This window comes from Labrus mixtus, chromosome 21, assembly GCF_963584025.1.
Source record: "Labrus mixtus chromosome 21, fLabMix1.1, whole genome shotgun sequence".
NCBI lineage: Eukaryota > Metazoa > Chordata > Actinopteri > Labriformes > Labridae > Labrus > Labrus mixtus.
Window position 1 is genome coordinate 22834390 of NC_083632.1, and position 21981 is coordinate 22856370.

The following is a 21981-nucleotide window of genomic DNA, read 5'->3' on the forward strand; positions in this document are numbered from 1 at the left end:
ACCACTGTCTCATCTCTGGACACCCCTTACCATGCCAATGATTATTTTATAATGTTTATAATGGGATATTTAGGCCACTCAAAAAGTAATCCATTATAATGAAGAATATTACATGGATGGTTTTATGTGCACATTTAGGGTTCTGGTATGAAACTGGTGTCCATTTTTGCCTTTAGTGGATAGGACAGCTGAGAAGGGAGAGAAGGGGATGACATGCAACAAATGGCTGAGGACGGATTCGAACCCACGGCGCTGTGATGAGGACTATTGCCTCTGTACATGGGCCCGCTATAGGCTATACGACGCCCCTCACAATTTTAATTCTATTTTAAATATCTTATAAACTCAATCTTAAAACAGTGATAATTAAACATTCATCAGTCTTCATGTTAAAATGTTCTATTGTATGACCAAACTTTACAAAAAGTTATACCAAAAACACAGCATGATATATTATGCTGTCAGACTCCTGGGTATGTTTGGCCCCCTTTCGCACACTTAACTTTTACTACTGCTCATTGTAAAAAAAAAAGAAGCAGCACATCCTCTCCTCCCCACACAGAGAGTGATAGTGATCAGGGTGAAAAAGACCGACTGAAACCTCCCACTCTCAGTCTTCATTAAACTCTAAAGCAGCATGAGAGACGTCTTGGTAAAGTGTGCACACATGGATTGGTTGTCTCTGCTGAAGATGCTGTTGATCAAGTCTCTGCTGGTTTCTCCCTACGCTGTGTTGGTGCATGGAAGTCAAGTCTCAGGTAATGTCCGTCTAAATATTTACTCATTTTTTAAATGTGAAATTAAATGTTGTCTGTCATGCCAAAGTGAATAACAAGATTCATTCAAACATGATCTAAGAACCAATGTTGTCCCTTGAAGCACTCGGACACTTGGACTATTTGATCTTCTGAGAAAGTCTGCTCAATTTTGTATCAATATGCCCTATACCTTTTTTTTTAAACATAATTTTCTTTCTTAAAGGTCCCATATTCTGCTTTTTCTGGTTTTATATGCTCTTTAGTGTGTTTTCTAAGTGTCCTGTGCATGTTTAGGCACATCTATGTGCAAAAATTCAAAGTCCTCGGAAACGCAGCTTCTCCTACGTCCTCCTGTTAGCTGTAGCATTAGCTGCATGTAACGCTCGGTTCTAGCCCAAGGGGCAACCTCCGGTCTCGAAAAATGAAGCCAATGCGGAAGTACAAAAAACTGCAGTTCCTCGAGGTTCCGCTTGAGGCTGGCTGCAGAAGCGCCGGAAGTGCCATAAGCCCACAGCCAAAAAAGCCCGTTTTTACCACAGGAATTAACATGTTTACAGCCTGGTTCAAAAAACGAGATATATCTGATAAGTTGACGGCCCCTTCTCCTCACACTGTGGGGGGTGAATTTTTTTTATAACTCGTCGGATTTTATTCTATTAAGGAAAACGACTATGCCCATATAAGGGTTGTGGTAGATTTGATTGACAGGTCTGCGCGCTGCATGTCTGTCAGGTCAGCAGGTCAGGAGGCTAACAGCCTCTGATTTCTCCTCTTTTTTTTACTTCGTTTGGAGAGTTTGTTTAACACATATCTGACATCATACATGGCTTGCTGTGCGGTTAACAGACCATCCAAGAAGTTGATGCTTCAGTTGTTTTCGGTAAGTGATATAGTAGTGTTGTATTTACTGCATACTCGTGTCGGTATTTATATTTACGGACCTAGCTTGTTTAGCGTTAGCTTGTAAACCAGTCGGCTAACTGTACTCAGTGTAGTCCATTATTTACAGTCAATGGTTTAGAAATGTTTGTTGTTAAGATGTTGAAAATAATGAGTTTGTGTGATGTTAGAAGCTAAAGGTTCACCTCGGTGGTTAACCACAGACTGTAAATATGGTTATCTGACGTTATGATGAATGTAATACTCCACCTAAATGTGGACATTAAAAAACTAACTTTGTGTCGTAATTATCCGTCAGTAACATAAACTGAACTGAACCTCATATATTGTGTAGGTTATACAGGATGACATCAATGTTACATGGTTGATGTAGTGTCTTAAGATTTGTACAAACTGTTACCAAATTTAAAAAAAACTTCACTTTGTGTGAGTTCAGAAAAAATTGAATCTGGTTATTAATATAGTTCTTAATCATTACAGATGCTCTTACAAAGAATATAGCAGTAGAAATATAACATAAATAACATATGGAATTAAAATAAGATATAAAGCAATAAGTACAATAAATAGTTTGAAGAATACAGCCATGTACTGAGCTCATGTTAATAATAAATGAGTTACTGTATGTTCTGTACTGAAGCACAGAGACTGTTAATGATTTAAATAATTCAGGTTATATTTGTTTCATGTTAAGATGAAGTACTATCCACAATAAACTGCTTTATCTTTCCTCACACAAAATCTGAGGCAATTTGATGTGTAATATCATTGTGCAAGTGAGTGAGAGAGCTGAAAATATCATGATTACAATAAGGTTTATCTTCTTAACTTTGAATAGATGTTGATTACCTGAATACTGTACCTTTGTTGTCTGGGTAGTACACTGTTGAATTTATAAATGTGCTCTTACACACAGATGAATACAGAAAAATAGATGAGAACAAAAAAATGATTTAATGAATAACTGATATTTTCTCTCTTTCTTTGCCATCCTGAAGACCCCGCACTAAAAGTCCATATTCTCCTGGATCCTTGTCACATGCTCGAGCTTCTTCAGAATGACTTTTCAACAGTCAAAGTTCTGGTGAGAGAAGATGGCCAGCAGATAAGACGGCAGTACATGAAGGAGCTCCACAAGCTTCAGAAGAAGGAAGACGGTTTGCACCTTAGAAGACTGTATTCATGCTTCAGCTGTTCAAATAAAAATAGATCTCCTCCAAACAACTTGCAATCAAACCATTTTCTTCCCATTTAAAACCCTTTGTCCAGTTTAGATGGGAGAAGTTGATATTATGTGATATTGATCAGGGAAGACTACATTTCTAAATCATTTTTAACTGTTTTTATTCACAAGTTATTGATCTTATTTACTCTCCATGTATCTTGATTTAAGAATGGGGCTGTGTTTAAGGGCACATTTTGAACTACATTAGTATTTGGTAAAAAAAAATGTCAAAAGAATAAAAAGTTGTGTAAAAGTAGACTTACTAAGCTAATGAGTTGAGCATTAATGCACATTTTAGTCTTGTCATTTCAAATCTGAAACGTATACTCATAAGTAGAGACAAAGGAGTGCATTTATATAGAAATATTTATTTAATCTGAAAAACCACATTCAAAAAGTCTGTTTTTACAGCAGAGATTAACATGTTTACAGCTTGGTACAAAACAAACAAATAGGTGTGATTAGCTCATGTCTCGATCGACACACTGTACGGGGGTCGTTTGATTTGATGAAGGATAAGAGTTATTCACAATAAGGTGTGTAGCTGACCAGCTTGACAGGCGGGTGCGGTGTAACGGTTTGTCAAGAGGTTTAAAACCCGCCTCAGCTCCAGTTCTCAGCCTGTGGGTGACATCACTCAGGCCATCCGGGGGAGACCTCCCTTGCAGTGAGCTGTTGAAGAGAAGCAACCGAAGTCCACCCCAGAAGAACCAACAAATGAAGATGTTGTTGAGGCTCAGGTTTCTTCCTCTGTCTCTGCAGCTCTCTGTCACCAATAATCCACACTGTGTCTATAGGAGAAATACAAAGGTGTTCAATTAATGCCTCAGACAAGACAAAATGTACAGTTAACTACATGTGACAGCTCAGGGTGTTTTTTTGTTATTAGCCACATCTGCAGGAATAAACAAGGTAGCTGCAACTCATAATAATAGATGCCAGTCTTAAACACTATTTTTTCTAATACTTAAAGTTTTTGGTGTGAAGCTGACACTGTCCACAGACTTTATGACTTCACGGGGTTCTATAGAAAACAAATATCTTATAATAAATACTAAATATTTATTTTTCAATTGTCATGTTCACTGTCATCGCTGTTGACATCAGTAAATTTAAGACACAGACATTCCTCTTTTTGTCAGAACAGTAACATGAACTGTATGCTTTGTAATATTGATTTCTTCTGGATGTTTTCATTCAGATATGTTTATGCAGATAAACATTTATTTACAGTTTATGGATAAAACTTTGCTGATGTATTTCTCTGCTAACACTGACAAAGTCTAGTAACTGCTCTGACAAATAACTAATAACCATAATTGTATATTTAAAAAAGTGTAGTTTTAAGACTTATTAAGACTTAATATTTGGGTTGAATATAATTCGTTTTAACTGTGTTGTAGAAAAGTTAAATGTTAACTTACTGTTTATAGAGATAACTCAGGACGAGCAGGAATAGGGGATGATAGCAGCCTAGCTGTTAGCTACGCTGTGAAGTGGACTGCTAACGTCGCGCTGAATGGGCGGAGTTAAGTCCCGCCGGTCCCGCCTTACTGCTGTCACTAAGTTGATCCGAAGTTAGGTTGAGACGGCAAATCCAATATGGATGCGGCCGTCGATTGGACTCATTTGCTGCCTATGTAACAAACGGGTCAGGGTTCGTCCAGTAATATTTACAGTCTATGTTCTAGCCCCCTTCGATAAAAATTTGTCAGTCCGACGTCATTGTCAGTGTGAGGTCACTGATCTAAGCCCATTGGCTCGTTGTGGCAAGCCCAGCAGCTCATGTTGCACGCCCGTTAACTTCTGTAGCACGTCCACGATATGCCGTAGCCTGCATTAGCACAGTAGTGCTAAGGTGCTAATGTTTATGCTCCCCTCGGACAGAGCCAGTGGCTGCATTCCTAATATGGTAAAAGAGGCGTGACATTTCCGAGAACCGTGCTGAGCAACTGACCAATAACGACAGAGCGGATCGGCTGACCAATCAGAGCAGACTTGGCCCACGTGGGGTCTAACAGTGTGGGCTCAGCAGAGTGTAGCTGACGGACTCAGAGCGTAGAGGGAGCAAGGAGGAGCAGTACATGAAAACAGACACTTTTTTCAGACTTTAACTATTGTGAACGTACAAAAGTAGATACATGGATTAAATATACAAAATCCAAAAAGGGCATAATATGGGCTCTTTAAACTAACAGTGAGGGCTGAATCTTTATTTGATCCTTTTTGTGTTTGCAGTAGTGATGTGAAAAGCAGTTCTTTTCAGTGTACTGAATCAGTAGAATCAGTTCAGTAAAGTGATTCGTTCAAAAGATTCGTTCACCGAATCGTTCAGTACTTGAATCAGAATTTAATAAACTGAAACACGGCCGTACGTTTAGTTCTGCTCGCGATCGTTCTGAGAACAGCCGGTGGTGAATAATAAGCCAATGAGCTGAGAATTTAGTTGGATAAAGTTACAGTTTGCAAACTGAAAGCTGCTAAAACAATCACATTTATTTTCCCCGACCGTTCTGTTCAGTACGTTCACTGAACGAGAGCTCCGCTCTTCCTCTCAGTCAGTCAGTGATTCATGTCAGAGCTCTCGTTCAGTTCGTTCACTGAACGAACTGAACGAGAGCTCCGCCCTTCCTCTCAGTGCGTTCAGTGATTCACGTTGGAGCTCTCTTTCAGTTCGTTCAGTGATTCATGTCGGAGCTCTCGTTCAATTCGTTCAGTGAACGAACTGAACGAGAGCTCCGCCTCCGAGTCACTCTCTTCCTCTCAGTACGTTCAGTGAACGAAACACTGACTGAACGTGAACGAGCGAGACTGCGAGTCACCAGCCTCAGTCACACACACACACACACACACACACACACAAACACACACACACACACTGTACTGACTGAGGAGAGGAGGGAGGGCGGGCTTTGAGTGACTCTTACGGTCTAGAGAGAGAGACACGAGACGGGAGAGAGGAGAGCGCAACTGAAGTTGAGAAATGAACGACTCTTTTCAGTAAGTGATTCAGTTCAGTTCGTTCACCCAGATGATTCGTTCGTTTTGAACGAATCGTTCACGAACTACACATCACTAGTCTGCAGCCTTTTACAATCACTTCAATGAGATACTTTGTAACATAATAAGTAAGGTCTTTTACCTGCTTTTTGTAACATAACAATAAGTAAGGTCTTTTACCTGCTTTTTGTAATATAACAATGAGTAAGGTCTTTTACCTGCTTTTTGTAACATAACAATGAGTAAGGTCTTTTACCTGCTTTTTGTAATATAACAATAAGTAAGGTCTTTTACCTGCTTTTTGTAACATAGTGTCTCGAGATAACACTTGTTATGAGTTGACGCTATACAAATAAAAAAAATAAAAAATAAAATGTATTGATTGACTGATTGATTGATACTTCACTAAAGGCATAATTTTTGATTACTTATACATTTGCACAAAGTCAAAGAGAAGAGTGGGGGAGCATGGCTGCCAGGGTTGCATTTTATTTGATCTTCTTACTGATCTCTGAAGAAGTATTGAATGCTCATTTGATTGAAATTCATCTAAGGGTTAAATGATGGTTTCACATGTTGTCATATCTTAAAACAATATACACATTTGGGGTGCCAGTGGCCTAGTGGTTAGTGTGCAGAGGCTGAAGTCCTCGAGGGCAGACCGCCCAGGCTCGGGTCCGACATGTGGCTTCTTCTAAAAAAAGGTGCATAAAAAGCCCCAAAATAAATCTTAAAAAAAAAAAAAAAAAATCACTATGTGCATTAGGTGAGTTATCAGTCATTGTTTCTCATGTTCATTGATGTGAGGACATCTCTACCTAAAGCAGTTTCAGTGTCAGAAATGGAAAATAAAACGTATATAGAAACGTTGAACTACTAGTCTAACAACAATGATTTTAAATATGTAAAATAAACCCTTTTTTGGACGATGAGTTCTTTGATTTGGATGACTACCAGGTAGTCGGGGACTGATACTGGGAGAAAAAAAGCAAAGCAAAGGAATGAATGAAGCAATAAGGAAAGAAAAATGTCACCTCTCTTGCAGCAAGTGAGAGATGCAACCCTGTTGACCATATATGTGACAGACACATCTTCCAATTTACCTGTTGCATACACAAACTTGCACATACATTTCATCTATATAAAACGTATATAAAGATGTGTTTTTTTCTGTGTTAAAAAAAAAACTTTAACATAGAACTTCATTTACATTCTGATCAACTTCAAAAGATACAAAACATAATCAAGTCAATAGGATAGGATTCGGGCGTTGCAGCAGCAAAAAGACAGAAGAAAAGGTCATACAAAATAGAAAATGTAAACACAATAGTTGAGATAAATATAGATAAAAATAGGAGGTATATACAAGTACAATATAGATGGTGATGTTAACAGGGCAATTAGACACTATGTGCAGTGCAGCAAGATAAGGTGACAAGTGATGATTAAAGTGACTTGGTATGTTGATAGCAGCAAGTTATGTAAAGAGCAGTGAAGAAAAAGCAGGATTGTATCACTGGAATGAAGAGGGTTCACCTTGGTCTAGTTACTGATCTCTGAAATATTTGACATGGTTTATAATAAAATGTGTAGAGTACTTAGTGACATAGGCTACTACTGTAGTAGAGTTTGTAAAACCTCTAATGAAGCAGTGAAGCACATTTAAGTATAAAATGTACAATGCATGTCGGGTTACTTTGGGATAAATGTTATTCCATATGGAACATTTCTTGTAATCTTTTCAGCAGGGAACCACAATCTTCAGTGCATGAGCGACTACTTGTTCACCATCAACTGCTCCCTGAACATCCCACCCACAGCAAACACCTCACACAGCAACATCTCCTACTGGCTCACCGCTGGGAAAAAAAATCAAAAGTGAGGCCGTTGTTTGTTTTTATTAGTTAATCTTGATGAAAATGACCTCTTGATGTGAAGAAAAGCCTCATGCTTCTTTTATTGTTTCTCCTCTCTCCTCTTTGTGCAGAAAGCCGTTTGTGTGTCCGTTGATACAGAACGCCGAGGATTACTTCTGTTCTATTGAAATACCCAATACAGACATTGATTATGACTATGTATCAAATGCCTTTATGGAAACAGATACCTATCTATTCTCTCTGTGTCACAAACAAAATGAAGGGGTGGAAAACTGCAAACCTCCGATGGACAGATTCAAGCCTTACAAAAACAGTAAGATATACTACCTGTCTGTTCTCATCACCAGATGCAACAGAAAACGTGAATCCAAATATGTGTTTGTCTTTAATGTGTCCTCTATTCAGTTAAACCAAACTCACCATGCTGCCTCAACATCAGCCACCAGTCCGGACAGCACCGCTTTACTTGGGAGAGTACGTACGAGAAGTACAGTGAGGTGACCAATCTGCCTAAAACCCTGAAGTATGAGCTCTACTACTACAAGAGAGGAGAAGAGTTCAGCGTAAGATCTCTTGGTTTTTTGGAGTCATGAGAATGACACATCCCTTGTTTGAAACAGTTAAAAGTCTATGAGCCGATCTACAATGCATTCAAAGACAAAGGTATCACATGTGATTCACAAGTTTTATTTTAGTCCTCTACATCCTCAGTGATATCATTTCTATTCCTGTCAAAAATGCAGAGTAGACCTTTGTACGGCACATCAGAAATAGCAGGGTCGTTTAGGAATATTAGACAGATTGAGGCAACATTAGCCGATATTTTGTGACGCAGAAGAAACCATGTATCTTAAGCCTGGCTCACACTGCAGGATAATCGGGCCGATTTCAGCTCCGATTCTTCCTTCCCGACAATCATAGGGTCTCTCCTGGCGATCGTCGGGGATGCCCCGATTTATATCAAACATGTTTGATATTTAGAATTTAAAATCTTTACGTTTACGTCATGAAAGGGTCCGGCAGAAGTTGTGTGTGACTACAATATAATCAGGAGAGACAAGAGAGGACTGTAGTCATGGCGACCAGCGGCACAACGCAACCAGGGGTGTTTTTTTTTTTTAGTTTTCTGTACAGATCATCAGTGCAGCACTTTTCTGAAACTTGTATCCATATATCTACGATCGTATCAACTTCTCTATATCCTAAAACAACTTCCACTTCCTTCTCTTTCACCAACCGTCGTCCTTTGTTTTTTTCAAATGAAACTTTATTAACAACTGTCAACGCTCCGTCTCGATTTCACTCGTACAGTGTGAGCTGACATGCCACCCCGACTTTTATACAATCGGGGAAAAATCACACAGTGTGAGCCAGACTTAAGGTGATTTCAGCAATCATATTTTTTTTGCTTTTTATGCACAATGCCTTCAATGAAGCAATGTAGCCTCTTCTGATTATTGAAACAAACAAGTTAAACATGTTAATTCAAGAGTCAAGATGTTTATTGTCATTCCGGTTATACAGTAACATATCGAGTGAAATTCTTATTCTAGGAGGCTGGAATATAAATCTGAATACATCAGAGGTGGAGCATAAATATACATTCTACAGGGGAATATTGTATTTCAAGGTTTCTGTTGTTGTTGTTGTTGTTGTTGTTGTTGAATAATTACAAATCTCATGGACTCCAGACTGGATACATTTAGAGTGGAGACTGGGATGTTTAGAGCTTATATTGTGTTTTTATACCTGTTGTAAGGTCATAATATATAAGTGAATGGATGTTTCCATGGATTGAATAAGTACAGAACTGAAGATATGAACTACAACAAAGCAGATTTAAAAAAGAAGAGTGAAAAGTGTCACAGGGGTGTTGAGTCTGTGTTTAAGTTTTAAACTATATATTACAAAACAAGAATTCCAGATGTGTCAGATGTGATAAAGAACAAGCAGAAGGGAAAGAACTCATACATGCATTGCATAATTTTCTTCTGTAGGTACTTTAATGACTCGAGATTTAAAGTATTAGAATTGTCTTTCAATTTCTTTTAAGGATTAAGGCCTGCACTGGGTAAAGGCTAAAAGAAAAAAGTGCATTATATGATTCAGAACAGTTCTATGTTGTGGTCAAAAATGTGTTTTTCGTTCTAAGGGCTTTTCCCAAACACATCATTCCTGGTCCCCAGTAAACCTGGCCAGCTGAAAACCCTGTTGAACACCTGTAATGTGATTAAAGCTTGTTGTTCTGCCCTCACTACAAAACTACAGCTCTTAAAATGAGATGAAGTAATAAAACAGGAATGACCCTCTGGGATACACAGCTAAATAATGTGGAAACTGGATTTAATCACATGAGCAAGAAACAATCTATAAAGGCTGGGAGTTACGGGATCTGGGGCATTGTTTTTTTAAATCCTAAAATATTCTTTACAGAAGTGTTGATTGTCATTGTTTATAGTTGTAGAAACCGTAAACATTGTTTTGAAAATAGCTTATTTTCAAATATTTTACAGCTCAGCCTGATTTGGCAGGAATGGGCCTCCGTACAGGACGTTCCTTACCTTTACAAACTCTCTTAACTTTACACTCTGTTTGTTTCTCTTTAGATCACATCTCATACGATCAGCGTGGCAATAACAAATTACTCTGTGGATGATGACAAGTTTCTGCCTGACACAGAGTACTCTGCCAGAGTACGCTCCGGTCCTGATCAGGACTATTTCCAGGGTCAGTGGAGCGGCTGGTCCTCTGAGATTAACTGGAGGACCAAGCCCACTGTGGATGGTAAGATTACACCCAGAAAACGACTGAATAAAGTGAATCAATAGAATGAATCGATATGTTCTCCTATGTGTTGATGTGTACAGATCTCACTTCAAGCACATTGAAGTCCAGGCTGGCTGTGATGGTCTTCACCCCCTTATGTGTGACGGCGCTGCTGGTCTTACTTCTCTGCTACGCTCCTATTAAAAAGTACGGCCCACCTATTACCTCTCAGTACATACAAAATCACAATAATGCAAATTTCATTTTCTAGAAGTGAAATGCACGTCATTTTGTAATATCTTTGTAACATAACAATGAGTAAGGTCTTTTACCTGCTTTTTGTAACATAACAATGAGTAAGGTCTTTTACCTGCTTTTTGTAACATAACAATGAGTAAGGTCTTTTACCTGCTTTTTGTAACATAACAATGAGTAAGGTCTTTTACCTGCTTTTTGTAACATAACAATGAGTAAGGTCTTTTACCTGCTTTTTGTAACATAACAATGAGTAAGGTCTTTTACCTGCTTCTTGTAAAGTGTCTCCAGATAACACTTGTTATGAGTTGACGCGATACAAATAAAAATTGATTTAATGATTGATTGGTTTTATCTTTATTTTCCTCATGCTTACAGGTGGAAGCAAAATGCCTTCATCCCAACTCCAGCCCCTTATTTCCACACCCTGTACCACGACTGCCAGGGAGACTTCAAGGTAAGTTGAAGATGGTTGCATAACATATTAACTATTAAATCCTGATTCTGTCCCTGAACATTACTGTGATCATAGAGCTGGGTGATTACACAAGAAAACACAGCAGACATGCTGAAGACAGAGGAAACGCTCCAAATAGACACACTAACAAAGTGTGCAGATGTTCAGGACGAGGGGGAGGAAGAGGAAGAGGAGGGTCGGCCTCAATGTCAGAACCGGTTCATGGAGGGCAGCACCTACAGCAACGTCTCAGATCCACGCTGCGATGTCTCTCTCCTGGGCGTCCCGTATGCTGTGAGCACCATGTCTCCTCTGTCAGATCCAGGGAGTCTGACTTTTAGCTCAGCGCCAGGGAGTCCAACTGAGGGGGACTCAGGGTGCTGGCTCAGCAGCCACACATCCCTGGAGAAGGACCCTCCCTGGTACTGCAATGAGTACTGCACCCTGAGCGCCTTCCAGCAGATCAGCCCAGGCCCGGCAATGAAGCCCGGCACCAACAGGGAGGAGCAGAGTGGGTGCCATTTCTGAGGCATAAAGCATTGTGTTAGCATGTGGTAATTGGATAGGTGTCAAGGTACGTCAAAATAGTAAAGGAGTCTTTGAAATATAGCAATAAGTAAGGTATTTTACCTGCTTTTTGTAACATAACAATGAGTAAGGTCTTTTACCTGATTTTTGTAACATAACAATGAGTAAGGTCTTTTACCTGCTTTTTGTAACATAACAATGAGTAAGGTCTTTTACCTGCTTTTTGTAAAGTGTCTCCAGATAACACTTGTTATGAGTTGACGCTATACAAATAAAAATTGATTGATTGATAAAGATAATGATCAACTCATCAATTCAGTGTTTTAATATAACTGAAAATATCGATCCTTCATGTCAACTTTAGGATAGGTTGACATTTTTATATACCGTATATGCCGACACATACACAACGACCTCCATAAGAACTCGTCTTTCTTGGACTTCACCACATTACACAGGTTACAACCTGGAATTTGATTTTGAACAGTTTGATAAACAAAGTTCATTTCAAAAAGCAGTTCTGTTAGATAATAACATTAATCCAAAGTCTATTTGTTGAACCAGATCGTAGGTAGGGTTTTCTTTGGCTTTCCATTATTTTATTTGTAAATAGTTTTAAACACCATGAGACATTGTGGACCTTTTCTTTCGGTCCATTACATAAGATCCTAATAAGACCAATGTACAGGATTTGCAGGAGTAAGGTGACAAGTTGTGAATAGCTCAAGAGAAGTGAATACTCATGCAGTATGTATATTTCTTTACATTACAAGTAGAATATTTTTTATGTTGATGTATGAAACATTCTGATAACAAATGTTGCATTTTATATATCTAAAAATATTTGTATTAAATGGACATTATATTCTGTCTTAATCGATTGCAGACCTCTGAATGCAAACATATCTAAATGATAGTGTGCTGGGACAGTAACAGAGTTCACATATCAACATGTAATGCTTCAGAACAATTGCAACTGCTTACTTCAGATTTTTTTTAAACAAAGAACTGAGATATAACATTTGTAAATGCTTTTTGGAAAATACTTCTGCAGCATTATGATTTATTGTTTTGAGTAAATTATGTAAAGGAGCTTCTTTTTTCAGATTTAGTTTGGGCTTTTTGTGTCTATTTGAAAAGAGTGGATAGAGTAGGAAATCAGTGAGAGACAGAGAGAGAGCGAGAGAGAGAGGGGAATGATATGCAGGAAAGGAGCCGCAGGTGGGACTTAAACCTGGGACGTCCGCTTGGAGGACTAAAGCCTCTGTACATGGTGCGCAACCTAACCGCTAGGCCATCTGCGCCCCAATAAAGGATGTTTACATAAAGTACAAATGTATTTTTACAGAGGCACATCGAGTCTACTATAAATTAGATTACTTTTACAATCTGTTTTTCTCTTCTTTCACATTGTGCACTTAGAACCATCACTATGTTGTTTTGGCAGCCCCATCTTTATAATAAGTAAAGTTATTTATGTTGCTTTTGGAATAACGTTATACGACTTTATAGTATGTTAAGTTATGTGAAACTGTCTGATTAAGTTGAATAAAGAAAAACACAAACGTTTGTAGAAAGTTTTATTTACGCCAACACATACATGAACAAAGCACCATATAACCTTAAAGTCTGGTACAGAAGTAAGCCTATCTGCTTCAGTCATCATGGCCATTTTTATTTATTCCATAGCAAACACTCTGAATAACAAAAAGACAGCCAAGGCAGCAGATTCTATCGTATATTACAGCATGCTGAATAGAAAACCTGGGAAAGAGAATTAGACAGAGCCATCTAGAGACACTAGTGAGATACAACAGTATAAAAGTGCCATTCATTATACAGCAGTTGAAATACTGACAATGAAAGAAGCTAATTTTACATTAAATTTATGGAAAATAAAAGGGGGAAAACAGAAAGGAATAGACCCTGTGAAAGAGCTAAATAAAACAAAGACATTTTCTTCTTTGAACATTGATGACAGCCAGCCTGCATGGAGTTGATGAAACTGGTAGCGAGCTGTGTCCCTTGCACCACATAAGACAATTAATGTTTAAAAAGAAACAACCAGGGTGCTGGAGCACCCATCCCCTCCCAGCATTATGCGCCAACTGGCAATTAAGAACAAAAATGGATAGGCGAGAGGAGAACGGATGGCACAGAATGTGTGGAGTTTAAATAGAAGTCTTTAAGCAAGTCCTGATGTGAGAGGAGCACATTCATCGAGAGACTGAGCGGGGAGGTGATCCTTGTTAAACCCATTCCTTCTGCCGGAGCGAGGGGGGGTTTCGGCCTTACGAGGGGGAGAACTTTTTGGCTTGTGCTCGAACTCTTTTTTCATATTCTACTCTGTTTTGGCTGGAAAGATGACACAAAAAAAAGTTATCTTGTTGTGATGCAAGTCAAAATTAGAAACAAAACCATTTTGAAAGCAGAAGTGAAATAAATAGAATCCACTTTCAGCTGATCTGACAGAAATAGAAAGATCTGTAATTTTTAAGATTTATATTCCAGGTTGAAAAGCTTGACATTTGTCTTGATCAGGGTTGACATGAAGTATAACTATCAGTTAATACACTTTAATGTTTAGGATGCAAACACACAAATCAAAGAGGACATGAGGTCACTGAGCAAACATCTACTTCTATCACATAGTGAGAGTTTTCTGTCATATTACAAACAGCTGCTTTGATTACAGGAAGGATAATATGTAACAAAAAGGAAAAATATTTCACTGAGTTATTACTAATCAAAAGTGCATTTGGTTTTAAGTCTGTGCCTGAACATGTCAAAGTTATTACAGCTCAAGTAAAACTCACCAGTTTCAACCCTGACACATACACATTCCCTTTTGGAATCTTGTTTGACGAGATGACATCTACTTACCAGTAGATTGTGTAAGCTTCTGCTTGGGCTGGATCCTGGATATTTGGTTCATTAAGGAGTTCTTGGATACCTAATAAGATCTGAGGGATAGAGGACTAAATGAGACTGAGAGCTGGATCTCAAAGAAGGAATCAAAAAAGGACTCTTGTTTTTCATCAATCAACAGAATCGAGCTGAGAGGTGACTAATGATCGTTTCCATATATGAAACTTTAATTGAACAAGGATTTCTTGAGAGATTTGCGGCCACACTGGGGACTTCAAGATGTCAATAACATCTACTCTGACCTATGACTGACTACGGTGGTTCTGCAGGCTGGCTGGACCCTTTTCTTCGAGACAAACAAGTGATATGCAGTAAGAAAGAACACAGACGACCAGCTTATTCGCATAGTTCAAAATGTACAAAAACAATAAGGCTGTCTTGAGAACTTCCACTACCCAACATGAAGGTGTCAAAGAAATCTGAATAAAAACTAAAAGGAAGTGCCCCGTACTTCTGGCTGTGGCGTAAAAACTCTTAGTTTGGCTCAGCTGGCCTCAAGTTATTCACAAAGAATCTTAGCCCTTAACCCTCTTGCATCATTATGGACATTTTTGTCCATTTGGTCAAATGTTTCCTCTTCATCTGGTCATCATTTTGTCTGTGTTAGTGCATAATGGCACACATTTTTGTAAGAAAGTCTCTCTCTTGACACATTTTGGAATGCACATTTTATTGGTTTAATAGATCAACAGAACACTGTGAAACATGTTTTCTACCCTCTTATGTCCCAAAGGACAAAAATGTCCACTTCCTAAAAAACTGCTATAAAAATAGAACAGATTGATATTTTTTTCTACTTTCAGAAGTGGACATTTTTGTCCTTAGTGACTTAAGAGGGTTTTAAATTAAACTGATGCCTGAGGGTTAAGAGAGCTCCTAAGGTGTTAAACTGTTAGGAGTAGTGAGGAGGATAAAAAGTACAAAGTGAGACATGCATGTTGAGTTTCTCTATGTGGTTACCTCCACAGTCACATCCAATCACTAATTAAGCCTCTTCACCTGCACAAGTGGGCATGTGTTTCAGACACTTTGTAGGCTGTATATTTTTGAAGTATGTCTTACAAATTATCAGACAGATGCTAATTTCATAGTGTTCATAATTACACCGTGTCTGACTAGAATGTATGATTGACCTTTTTCTAATTTTTTGGGGGATTAACCAGTCATAGCTCCTAAAAACATGTGTCATACCTAGCAACTCAGCCAACCACACCTCCTCACTGAGATAAAAGTTCCTGTGTCTTCCTTGCTCAGAGCTGCTCTCAGAATGTTCCTAAATCTCTCCTCGGCTAAAAATGTAAGAAGGTGTCTGAGAGGATTCTCAGGATGTTTGTGAATATGGGCCCAGGTATTGATGATGCATCTTTTCAGAATCAGAATCAGAAATACTTTATTAATCCCAGGGGGGAAATTTGAAATGTCATGGTATTTGATTGACACATTGTTTAAATATAAAGATATTTGATTATCTTCTGTTTCATTCTTTAAGCTTCAGTTTCATTTATTATCATTTAAACCTCTGGTGCACCCCACTGACTCCCTACTGGACTATTCATCATTTATCTGCGTTTCATCTATGACAACAAACTAAATGTGAATTTAAAATAAAGTGTATTGAAAAACTATGCAAAGCTTAGCTGGAATTCCCAGCAGTATTTCACAGACTTGCATAAAACATTAGAGATACAGAGCGAGACCAAAGCAAAAGATGAAAGGCGATGTTAAGGACATTTTTTCTTAAGTTCTTGAGAATGCAAATGAGGAAAAGTTGGCAAACCTGCTTTATTGTGATGGCCGGTCTCCAGTCCTTGTCCTCCTCTAAAATAGATAGACATACTGTGCCTGATGGGTACACGTTTGGATGAAAGAGTGGAGGCTCAAATTTACCTGAAACACAAAAAATGTGCACTTATGTTACAGATGATATCCAATCAAAACGTCAGACAAAATAAACAAATTCCAATAATGTCACTGAGATGTTTCACGGCTGAGCTTTTCACTAAGAGGAAGTCTTAGTCCCTGATGTTCACACAGGGACTAATTTAATGTTATACTCATGTGACATTCAGACAAAGCAGCCCTGATATTAGAGGTGTCACATGTCACAGTGCCAGATGCGGGTGTCTCAGAGTGTAATGATTAGGTTCACACAATTACAGGACAATACTGAGCAGCCAAATGATAGATTAGAGGAGTGAAGAGGCACCATCAGCTCTAATCATTCAGTCATAGAATAACAAATCAAAGATGGACTGCAGTGGATAGAAAATAAGCCCGAGTCCAACAATGAATCAATAACAAGCTTGACAAGAGAAGTATGTAGAAATGGGGGATGCTTTCAGATCAATGTCAGGAACATTTTCAGTGTTTAGAAGTTATCAAAACGCCCATACAGTCAAGGATGGGAAAAATCTCTTTGTTACTGCAGGGAAGGAAAGCGGAGATCATTCTTTCTTTGCAATAAAATGCTATACAAAAAACACAAGAAATTTTATACCAGATATGCAGTGTGTAAATCAGATACAAAAATTCAATGAACAAATGTGATTTTTATTAAATCACTAGGTTCCTTAAAAAGTATACAATGTTGCAGCTAGGGATGCAACGATTGTGGATTTTGACATCTCGATAGTCTGAGAAATAATCTTATAACTGTTGTGTACCAGCTTAATGTGACTTCCTAATTATAATAAAGAAGGCACATTTAGCTGGAACGCAACGGGTGGTGTCACACTGTTTTTGTTCTGTGCGGGTTGGACCGAAACTCAAGGCCCGCCCCCCTTTTTGCCAGTGAGAATAGAAAAACGCGGTGTAGCGGAGCCTTAAAGAATAATTAACCGAGACATTTTTAATCTCAGTTAACCGTACAACCGGTTAACCACGTCATCCTAAAATAGGGCTGAGGTGTTCAAATGTAATTAAAAATAAATAAATTCTAATGTATGTTTAACCTGAGTGGTGGAAGATAAACAACCTTCTGGTGAGGCCTGGGAGGAAGAACTCTTAAACAAAGCAACAAACAGATCTACATGCCCTGAGATATGGACATAGATCCTGATCACACAGTTTATGTGTCCGTTTGGTTTTCTACACAAAGGTTTGGATCAACTCGTCACAGCTACTTGTTAAATGGAATGCTCTCAGTTTTGCACAGCGGCCTGCGACCAATAAAAACCCTGCTGTATGTGTGGTTAAAAAAAGTATCCACTAAAAAGAAGAAATCACACTGCACATTTGTTAGGAGCATATGTAACTGAAGTGTCGAGCAGCGAGGTGCTTCTGATAGCAGATTTTAAACCTTCATAAACTGCCTTGATCATCCAGGTGACAGTATGTGGGTTAGGTAGTAGTGCCACATGAATGTTTACAGGGGGGTGGTACACAGACTCTACATGCACAGCAGTCAGGTCACTCAGTGCTCTGGTGAAGGGCTGCACTGGTTATGCAATATCAGACTTTTCTTGAAGATTAGTCATGGAAAATGTGAACCTTGTAATATTTTATTTTGTATCAACCAACGCAGAAAGCCGTCTTATGAAATTTAAGTTACTTTGTCTCTGCTGACATTGCACGCCTTGCAATGTGACTATAGCACAAGAGCACATCGTAATGTCAATTCTGAAAAACAGTTTATTTCTACATAAGATAAAGTGGAGTTTAAACAACCAACTGTTGGTACCGTTTTAACTGCAGTTAGTTTGGGCTATAGTTGATTCCCTTTTACATTACAAGAATAGTTTGACATGTTGGAAGGGTTTATGATTCTATTTGGTTGAAACAGTAAGAATGACAGGAGATTTTATTTGACCAAATGTCCAACTTGCATGAGTTCATTAACTCACTTTGATTGTTATTTAGCCAAACCATTCATCTTACCAACAAATGAATACTGGTAATGCACTGGGGGTTGCATCTGACTTACACTCAAGATTAATTATTTGACTGTGCAGTACATCGTCCCATTTCTGACTAAAAAAAACAAAACAGATTTCTACAAGCATGTGCCAAAAGATGATAACCATGTGAGAGGTAATCACAATCCAGTTTTGTTTATGCAGGTCAGACTGTAACTCACATTTAGGAGGTGATGAGGGATAGTCATCCTTGAACAACATGCGCAGTTTGAACAGGCCTCCTTCCCACGGAGTCTAGGGGGACAAAAACATACACATTTCATTTAAATAAAAGTGAAACAGGTTTCACTTTACAACTGCTTACTAAGAAGGATCAAATTCTCAAGCCGGTTTGGTCCATAAAATGTCCATCCATATTATTGTTGGTATGGCAACAGAAGTGCAAAATACATGTAGTGTTACTATATAATACAACTTACTTACTACATCTACATACAATAGAAAAGTACATTTGATAAAAAGTACATTTAGATTTATTAAGCAGTGGGTGCATCACCACACAAAGATGTTTTGTTTACAATCAGACTCTGAGATACATTACCCCCTTCTTGCCAGGAATAGCACATTCCCAGTTCATGAGATTCAAGGTTCCATCTGGGTTTTTTGTTGGTACAGCAACAAATCCCTGAAAGATTTTAAACAGTTAAGACATCAGTGTTTCCTGGAGAGATATACCCGAACAGTAAAGCCGGATCATGAGGGTCTACTTACAAAAGGATGGTCCTTCCGCCATGCCTTGCGCTCCTGGGCAAGCCGGCTCAATGCAATGCCTGACATGATTTGTGGACTCCTGCATTGAAAAGATGAAATGTCAGTTATCATGTCCAATATCAGGAATGACTACACAAATCCAAGACTTTGTCGAGGAATTCATTACTGTGAAAACTTGAGTTGACCTTCATATCATCACACATTGTTTTTGATGCAGACACCATCAGTGGCTTTGGTCATTTATAAAGCGAAAAAAAAAAGGTGCAAGAATTTGGTTGATTCGTGTCACTGTATTAAACATCACTGCACATAGACTGTTGGTAAGACGAAACCTATGATTTAAAGATTCATGTTGGACTGAGGTGATGCATTTTCCAAATACTGTCTGACAAAAACAAAACAATGGTGAAAATAATGGGAAATTACTTACTTACAAAAGTATTGGGATAGTTGCAGCACAAGTCTCTACATGTTATGAGGTAGGGCTGGACGACCTCATAACATGGGCACTGGACCAAAACTCATATCTTGATATTGATTAGCTGAATGGCGATACTTGATATATATCGATATGTATTTTATAAACAGTGAAAACACATGGAAATTAAACTACCTGATTGTGAATTTAAAAAGTAATATGATAAAATAAGAATGTTCCTTAAATACAATAAAAGAGAGGGAGAGGAGGAGCAGGGTTAAGAGGGACAGACAGTCAGTCATCATCATCATCAGTGAGATATGGAAAAAGGTGACCTGGCACCTCTGTAACGTTATTTTAATGCAACTTAAACTATATCCATATTGTCTTACCCTATATCGTGTTTGAAAACATATCGATATATCTAAAAAACTCAATATATTTCCCAGCCCTATTATGAGATTCTGACAATTTCTGTGATTCAAAGCACCATTCTTTATAAATATTGTGCATCCAGTATTAAGTAACCTGACAAGGTGTATGCTGCATGTTATTATAGTTAACTAACTTTAAGATTGACTGGTGGTTCTGTAAGTGTGAGAGAGTTAAAAGTGCAGAGTAATGTATAAACACTATCCACCTGAGTGACCTCCAATATAAGGCTTCAGTAGTTAATGTACACAGGAAAGGATTTCCTACACTCAGTGAAGTTTACACCGGAGAGCTAATGAGGAGCTCTAATCAGAGCTTCTAATGGAATGTCTAATAAAAGATCTCTATAGCAACGATGGTTTCTGGGTAATGACAATGAGGCAAAGCAACAATACTAGTGTCTCCCCTCGTTTTGTTTACCAACTTTAAAGCGATGGGGTTGTTGCCAAAGGATTGCACAATCGCACGGCAAACTTAAAATAAGAATTTAAAACAGTTTTCATTGGCTTAAGTGAATGTATAACTGAACATGTGTCTTCTAAACATGTCTGGTTCAGTCAAGGTGGCTAGCCAAACTAGCCGGTGGACATACATGCATGTTCAAACGTTTCTTCTTCGTTTCGTGTTCAACTTATGGACCCCGGGAAACCGTGTCATGTTTGTTTTACATTCCTCCAAACTTGCTGTCACGTAAGAGTCCACACGCTGACAATTAACGCTGTTTGATAAGCATGCTAACCGGTTAGCTTGTCCAGCTAACTCATGTGCGCCAGAATCATGCTTTATTCGAAGAGGCGCTGGCGCTGTTAGCGTCTTGACACGGCCTGATGCAGCACAAAAATGCGCAATTGCACTTGATTTGGACACTATTTTGGATCAGAAACGGAACACTTCCTTTCCTCTAACGCGTTAAAACATGTACTTTCGGATGTAAAACAAGGATGTGGTGTATTCCAAAGAAAACAAACACATTATAGTCCATTAAAGAATAGGGACAAAGAACGCCAGAGCTGAAAGGCGCACATTTGTGCATTACCAAACTAGCGAAAATGGCGCAAACTGAAGCGGATAAAATAACATGATACACGACCAAATTAACATATTGTTTAATTAAGGTGTATTCCTACCTCTCAGTGTGGCTGCAATGGCTCTTGTAATTAGGCGAAACGTGATAAGCGTGCTCAAATCCCGTTAAACCTTGCAAAGTTTCCCTCCTGAAAAACCACCCGCTCCGACTCAAGCCAGACACGGAAACAGCGACACAAGACAGTCATCCCCCGCGCACTTCCGGCATTGTTTAAATAGCCCCTAGGCTGCGCGTTTGACTTTTAACATTTGTGTTTTGTTTTTGTTGTTTTCTCTGCAAAGGAAAATCATTTTGTCGGAAACAAATGTTAATTGTTTATGGTAAACCATATCATTTGAGTCACAGAATCCTCTCTTGCTCTTTTGACTGACGAGGAATATCATTCTTAGCTTTGCGGCGGTTGCTGTTTACTCACGCAAAATTTACCAGCTCAGATGATAAAATAAGCAAAATTATCACGTTAATATCATTACAGAAAGTTTTAATACAACTATCGCTGTAGCTATAAGGAATACAAACTTAAATAAATATATTTTGGAGACCAAGGATGGCCATGCAGGAGACGTCCCATTTTGGCAGATTTCCATCTTGTCTCATATATCATCTTTGTATAGCCCACAGAGCGTTTATCCAAACGACAACGTCTGTCAAATCACATTATTATTACCATTAAAAAGAGTTTGAATCGACCTTACTTTCATATTTGAGGGTGTAACACGCATTTG

The 21981-nt window shown here is 38.5% G+C and overlaps 2 protein-coding genes across 3 annotated transcripts; one reads left to right on the plus strand and one right to left on the minus strand.

Annotated features, from left to right (window-relative positions):
- Window positions 1-636: 636 nt before the first annotated feature.
- Window positions 637-13335, plus strand: LOC132955646 (interleukin-21 receptor). 2 transcript variants are annotated; one of them, XM_061028577.1, is made up of 8 exons: window positions 637-758; window positions 7629-7761; window positions 7871-8073; window positions 8166-8323; window positions 10367-10544; window positions 10628-10733; window positions 11160-11238; window positions 11314-13335. In XM_061028577.1, exons 1-8 carry the CDS (start codon window positions 638-640, stop codon window positions 11764-11766), a joined length of 1431 nt encoding a protein of 476 aa, XP_060884560.1. In that variant the 5' UTR covers window position 637; the 3' UTR covers window positions 11767-13335. The 2 variants fall into 2 exon arrangements, with proteins under 2 accessions (XP_060884560.1, XP_060884561.1); XM_061028578.1 differs by having other exon boundaries at window positions 7632-7761.
- Window positions 13334-21454, minus strand: ube2ib (ubiquitin-conjugating enzyme E2Ib). Its single transcript, XM_061028587.1, has 7 exons — window positions 21297-21454; window positions 19320-19398; window positions 19150-19233; window positions 18770-18842; window positions 16472-16581; window positions 14650-14729; window positions 13334-14121 (listed from the first exon to the last, which is right to left on the minus strand). The coding sequence occupies exons 2-7, from the start codon at window positions 19383-19385 to the stop codon at window positions 14058-14060; spliced, it is 477 nt and encodes a 158-aa protein (XP_060884570.1). The 5' UTR covers window positions 19386-19398; window positions 21297-21454; the 3' UTR covers window positions 13334-14057.
- Window positions 21455-21981: the final 527 nt, after the last annotated feature.